Consider the following 7,261-nt stretch of genomic DNA (forward strand, 5'->3'; position numbering starts at 1 on the left):
TATTCACGCATTTACATGAATACGTTTTAGGCAAGTGCACTCTGCGCGTAACAAGCGAACGTAAGTACTCGAACAAAATGTAATTTTAATTTCGTAAAATAGTGTTTTTATACGAGTAGTATTTAGTTCCTTCAACGATGTATTTCAATGTGCATACAACATGAAAATTTTGTACAAAATTCCTTAGGCGCCAAACGCCGCCGCCGCTGCGCCGATATTTTCGTAACTCGGTGGCGGCGCGTAAGAAATGACAAAACCCGGCGGCGGCGCGGCTCGGCGGCGTATACCTCTAATATGTACATTCATATATAATCATAAAGCCATAAAAGATCAACTTTATTCATTTGTTCTCTGTTACAAACTGAAACTTATTTCTAACATTACAGGTATCTAAGCTTATAATTTAGGTTTACATTAAATAATAACAGGAGATATTAAGAGAATGTACATAATGTTAATTATGTTTCAGTGATGTAATAAAGAGTATGTGGTTAACTATTAAGATAATTAAGATTAGTAATAAGAGCGTAGAGTTCTGAACACATTTAAAACGACGAGCTACGGGGCACAGCTTCCAATTTGTCATCTTCATTATCTAAACGCTTTGTCGATGGCGAAGTGAACGCGGCAGCGACATCATGAATTTGTATAAGTTTGACATAAAAGAAGATGAAGAACCTTATCTGTCGCCAGAAAAATATAAATAGAGCTAATCTGGCCACATCCATAGCCGTCGCGTAACCCGGTCGTGGCCAAAATAATTATCTACATAAGAGCACGTGTTAAAATAATTTGACAGCTGTGGTTTGTAGCTCGTCGTTTTCATTGTGTTCGGGCTATAATAAAGAGAAAGGGTGGTGGGTTAGGTCAGTATGTGACTATATGTATGAACACATGTATAATAATACGCGAAAACATTTTGAAGTGAAACAACAATGGTTTTGTTACCGATATTTTTATTGATTCTTTTAACGATTTTGCTATCGATACTATTATCGCTTTTGTTACCAATATTTTTATCGATTTTGTTATCGATATTGTTACTGATGATCGATATTATCGCAACTTATCGATAAAATGATCGATATTATTATCGATTTTTTTGTCGATATTTTTTTTTCGATTTCGCTTTTGGTTGTTTTACCGATTTTGTTATCAATTTTTTATCGATTTTGTTATCGATTTTGCTATCGATATTATTATCGATTTTGCTATCGATTTTGTTATCAATATATTTATCGATTTTGTTATCGATATTTTTATCGATTTTGTCACCAATATTTTTATCGGTTTTGCTACCGATATTTTTATCGATTCTGCTATCGCTATTATTATCGCTTTTGTTATCGATATTTTTATCGGTTTTGTTATCGATATTTGTATCGATATTATTATCGTTTTAGTTATTGATGTTTTTATCGATCTTGTTATCGATTTTATTATCGAATTTGTAATTGATTTTTGATAGATTTTGTAATCGATTTAGGTACTGATTTTGTTATCGATTTTGCTATCGATGTTATTATCGATTTTGATATCGATATTTTCATCGATTTTTTCGATGTTTTTATCGAATTTGTTATCGATATTGTTATCGATATTTGTTTCTTAGTGTGTGCTTTCATTTTTGACTTCGATATGCTCTTAACCATACAACGTATTCTACGTTTAAAGTTAGCGGCTGTATCTCCGATACAGCCTGCAGACCAAGACTAAGGCGCTGGAATGTTCCTTTTTTATTGCAATATGTGACTTTGCTTGTTTAGGTATTTCAGTTCTAAAGCTATTTAAGTCCTCTTTTATTTGATACCAAACTTGTTTAATTTGCATAAGTGGTTTGTTTATTGTCCGGAAAGGACTTTTAGTTGGGAATTAAAAATATTTAGCAAAGTCTAACTCGTAAAGAAAATAACTGTTGCTTTCGTCCCTTCACTATTCGCATTCGCAAAAGATCCGCATTGATTATTGCGAATGGGAAAGCGAATGCGAATGTTAATATTAATGCGGAAGCTCCGCGTTTGCGAATGCGAATATTCGCAACAACCCTGCTCAAAATATGTATTTTTAGGAAATCTATTTAAAAATCTTTACGAAAGTTTGTTGATTTTTGAATGTTGCGCAAAGATTGAACTTTGGATTTATAAGAGTTTTGTTAAAGTGTAAACTACATTTGTATAAACAAATAATTAAAATTATATATAGGGTACTCACAGTTCTATATTATCTACTGTGTTAATTTTGCCACCTGGTAACTTTAAAACATTTTACCATGTGGTAACTTTGTTTGTTGTTGGTTCCCATACTAATTAGAGATAACACTTTTGGGCAAAATTACTAGACTTTGTCTCATGTTTATGTTCTGTGTTAAACTGGCATCTATCGCTGCTTGTACATACATACATGAATTTCGCTTTGGGCGCAGCGCTGCTTGTACATAAGTTTCTCTTTGCGCCTGCCTGGAGCTGGCAAAGGTTATTTTATTTTTTATTTTTTCGCTGTGCTAGCTGAGTATAAAAAAGAGAAGAGAGAATAGAGAGAAATATGTATGTGGTTTGTTGATGCTCTCTAAACACAAACGCGTGAAAGGCAAACGGTGTAGCAATGCGTGGTATTGTTGATCAACTTAATACTTTATTTAAACATAAGGGTTGCTCACAGTTCGAGTGTGTTATCTTGTTAAAGTTGCCACCTTTTAACTTTAGAAGTAAACTGTGAGTACCCTAATAATTTTAAGATAAATGGCGAATCTAGTTAACATGTACAAAGTTTTGATAAGCACTTGAAATATCAAGTTTTAGTACTGAATTCAAAGAAGATGTCTCTTTTATCCATTCATAATAACTTAAAAAATGTGTTTGTTAAGAAGTGTATCTTAAAATATCTGCCTTGACATTTATGTTAAAAGTGCAAAATATGTAAATGTACCTACATAAACTTTCCCATGAATACCATCAAATCTTTGGTCTTGAAGGGAACTTATGTATGCATGCATGCATATGAGCATATTAAAAAGTCGATACAATTTACAGTCGAAAAGTAGAGTTTTTGTATAGATTTCGTACTGAAGGAACAATTTTATTTCCCAACACTGCACAGTGGGAGAAATGGTCAATCCAGCGGCGCTTTCTTAATAGCTTCTTAAATACAATGAAAAAATGCATTACTTTATTCTAAAAATATGTGTTAATTATTTATTTATATGTTTTTATGTTTTATTAGAAAAAAAAAGTATTCAGAGTCGGAGCTCTCAGAATTACTGCCGTCTGGTAGATCATAAAAAAAAAAGAAGGTTTTTGACCTCATCATCTATTTCAATGTGATTTTTGGAGTACTTGGAGGTGCTTTTAGACTTAGATGTAATAATAGGAGCTGAAGAAACTAAAAGAGTGTGTATTAAGTCTTCCATTGTATTCAACCTTGAGTTTTTTTGCGTATGGTTCCGTCTATAACTGCGAAAATCTTTATTTCTTGCCTCAAGTGCCTCTTCTGACATCATTCCTATTGGTAGCGAAACTTTTTCAATAATATCTGCTCCGTGTATTAATATTTTATGTACAGATGGAGGCATATAAAACCAAGGATATTCGGAAACAAATAATTCTGCTGTATTCCAAGCATATATGCGAAAAGCCTCTATGTTAACTGCATACCCACATGCCATAGTACGCAAAATTATACCAAACCTTTTTATAAGTTCTACTTTTACGCCAGTTACTGTAGAGGCTAAAATTGGATGCTGGAAAAATATTCTTGCAGTATTCCCAGTGTTTGTATTGCCTGATCCTTTCGTGGGAATGTCCACCAATATACCCATTTTTTCTTTTAGCTCAAGTTGAATCTTTCTTTTGGTTTGCTGAGCGATTTCTTTATGTTCTCCACGAATTTGCCAATTTTGTATGGGTATTCTATAGGCGATATGAATTATACACTCAAAGCACCGTATCCAAGCATGGAGTGTTGACAATCCGTACTCATACAAGTGCTCCTGTGGTTGTCTCAATTGAACATTATTTAGATTATTCATGAATTTTGGTGTTGCTCCACAAATTCCACAGGCCTGCGATGATGAGCCCGCTAAAGTGTTAAAAACTTTCCCATCAATCATTGTTAAATGGAATTCATGTACTACTTCGAAAAAACTCAACTTTGTCGGAACAATGCTTACAATTTGCCTTTTAATATTATCTATCTCAACCTTAACTAACTCCGCTGACTCTTTTTCAAAAATTATTTTAATGGGTCTGCAGAACCGAGTTGAAGAAGGCCTGTTATTTTGCCATAGAACAGCGTCTCCTTTTTTAATTTGTAAAGGCACAATACATACAGCAAATAAATACTCATCAGTTATTTCACAATCAGAAGCACTAAAACGTTGACGGTAAGTGGAGTGACCTCTGCTGCCGTCACAGCCCCATTTAAATATTGCTTTTATGCTGTCATTAATATTGGCTGCAGTCAAAACACCTTCAAAAGATTTGGAAAATCCTTGTACTATACGTGCAACAGTATGGTCTACAAGACTTTGCAGGGCAACTTCCGCTGAAAGTTCAGTTACGTGTATGCCACTGGGGTAACACTCTGTTTTAGCCTTAAGTAAAATATCGTAGCTTGGATAAATATTGCAGTTTCGTTCTTTGGCACCATATTGCATTATTTTGTACGACCTTTTTGAGTATCCGCCATCTATATAAAGAGATAAAGCTTCCTCAGGTGTATACGGAATTGGGGTTTTTTGTTCAGAGCTTACAGACTTAAGCATTTTCGAAGCAGTCGAACTTTCTTCAAACAATTTTGAAACAACCTGTGAAGCATTTCTTTTTCCAGCTTTGTAAAGACTTACGCTTGCCGCTACCATTAACTCTTGGTTAGGTGTTTCGTTAACAACTGATGCAATTTTTTTTTTTGAGTTTTCATTGTACACTCTGAAAAAGGTTTTTGTATACGGTGATGAACAGTTGGCTTAGAAAAAATTATATTTTCATCCAACCATTTCTTATTTCGCTCTTCGAACACTGACATAACCCTATGACATTCTTTCCACTTTTCTACAAGTTAGCTTATGAAATTTCTTAATTGTTTTTGAATTTTGCGAGTTTGCTCTTCACTATACTTTGAGCGATCAATGACGTTAGAAAATATATGATTTTCAACCATTAGAAATTTTTTTGTTGGTACTGGTTCACTGTGCCATATTAAAAAAAGCGTGCGTTTAGACTCTGCCATAGTATCTAAAAAAGGAAAAAAATCAGTAACTTGCAAATACTTGCAGCCAAATTTTTGGACAAGACGTAGACCACAACATATTTTAACAAATTATACAAACATTGAATCGAACCCCATCGAATCCACCACACTTATTTTCTACGGAACATTGGATTACACATATAAAAACACTTTGATATAGGACAATTTCTTTTTCCATTGTAAAGATCTAAAACATATATTAACAGACCACAATGACTTTTTTTTTTATTTAACCCTCGTCCGTGCGACTAGGTACAATTGTAACTTTTGCGTTTTTAAATTACAATAACTTTTTTTCCAGAAAACTTAGAGGGCTGGATCTTCGTGACATCTCTACATTTTTGTTGCGCCACATGTTCCCTTAATTTAAAACAAAATGGGCCACTATTTTCTGAAGTAGAGGGCCGAGTTAAATTTACACCCACGTCAAAGCGCATAGGTACAATTGTACCTTCATATATCTGGTATGAAGAAAAAAGAAGATTATAATTTTTTTTATAAAAAAAAGAGACACAAACGGAGCTAGTTCATATAAGAAGCGATAATAAACTATATAAAAGTAACAATCGAGACAATTCAATTTAGGAACAACGATTTAGAATATACATTTTGAAATTTTTAGAGAGTTTCTTCGCAAGAAATACACGTTGTTTTTGAAACTGAATGTTCATCACAAATTGGATAAGCACAAGATATGCAAAGCATTCGAGTTTTACGTTGTTTCCTATTTGAGTTCCGACAGATATAGCAACGTCCAGTGATAGGGGAGGATCCGCGGCTACCATGAGGTAATTGAAGGACAGCTGCTGTAGATGCCACAACGCGACGGCCAAGTACCATTTCTATTGAACTTCGAAGGAAATGGCTTCTGATCATCATTCGATTTGCACTTCGAGATTCAACTGAAGGCATGCATAGCTGATTGGAGAGATCTTTTAGAAACTTTCGACGTTGATTTTTTCCCTGAAACCGGGGGTTATGATTTTTGTAGATTATGTAGGATGCTAAACCAGAATTGTGATCGCAAGCATTTGGCACTTTGTGCCAAATTGAAAAATTAAGTGCCATTTGATGTAAAATATTGCCAAAAATGGCACGGTTTGAGCCAAGTTGGCAGCCCTGGTTGCACTAGTATGAAAAATATTGAGTACATACATATGTATGTATGGAGGGTACATATTGTTGTGGTGTACTCGTGCATTTTTCGGAGTGCATTTTATGCAGGCTACTGTGTTTCTATTTTTACTTTTTTTTTTAAACAATTGTCATAACAAAAAATTTGTAAACATGTTCAAATAACGTGTAATGATTAAATGTTATCAGTTTTTATAAAAAAATTAAACCTCAGTCAAAATTCATATCAACACTATATGAAGGTACAATTGTAACTTTGCGCCCGGTTAGCGTTGTAAGAATATGCGCCCGGACGAGGGTTAACACATACCAAATAATAATAATTAAGTCACAAATCTTATTATAAAATTGTATATTTAAGTTTTTCAGTTCAACAAAAATTGCACTTAAAAATAGGTAAATAGTAATTATTGCACTTGCTAAAACATGTGTTAAATTCGAAAGCTCACAGATATGCGAATATTTGGAACAAAACAAAAACGAAAACAGAAAAGACCCCGTTAGGAAATAAATTTTCAATAAAACAAACAAAATTTGGAGAATTCTGAATTTAAAAATTTCGCTAAAGCGCCGCTAGATTGACCATTTCTCCCACTGTGCACTGTGGGGAACTAAGCAAAATGGCCTAGTGTATTTCGCAAATATTTAAATACATAATCCACCAACGGATAATTTTATATATTCATTAAAAGATAATTTGTCATCAGTCTGAAATAAAAAAAAAATTATAAATCGGAAGGGTAAAATAGTATTGTGTTATTAATTCAAAAATAAAAAGTTTCATTTCACTGACGAAGGGGGGTGGATCTATCCCCCCAAATCCCCCCAAATTGTTTATTTATACTTTTTATTATCACTTGATTCTTAAACCCCAAAAGCAGAT

At 33.6% G+C, this 7,261-nt stretch overlaps 2 protein-coding genes across 2 annotated transcripts in view; both read right to left on the bottom strand.

Annotated features, from left to right (window-relative positions):
* LOC118748881 overlaps positions 1 to 7,261 on the bottom strand; it is a 349,864-nt gene that overhangs the window by 90,129 nt on the left and 252,474 nt on the right. The gene's annotated exons all lie outside the window — the stretch shown is intronic.
* LOC118748891 lies at positions 3,291 to 4,221 on the bottom strand. Its single transcript, XM_036483618.1, has 2 exons — positions 3,684 to 4,221; positions 3,291 to 3,631 (listed from the first exon to the last, which is right to left on the bottom strand). The coding sequence occupies exons 1-2, from the start codon at positions 4,103 to 4,105 to the stop codon at positions 3,541 to 3,543; spliced, it is 513 nt and encodes a 170-aa protein (XP_036339511.1). The 5' UTR covers positions 4,106 to 4,221; the 3' UTR covers positions 3,291 to 3,540.

Source organism: Rhagoletis pomonella, unplaced genomic scaffold, assembly GCF_013731165.1.
Source record: "Rhagoletis pomonella isolate Grant_MI unplaced genomic scaffold, Rhpom_1.0 Rhpom_scaffold_00001, whole genome shotgun sequence".
Lineage (NCBI taxonomy): Eukaryota > Metazoa > Arthropoda > Insecta > Diptera > Tephritidae > Rhagoletis > Rhagoletis pomonella.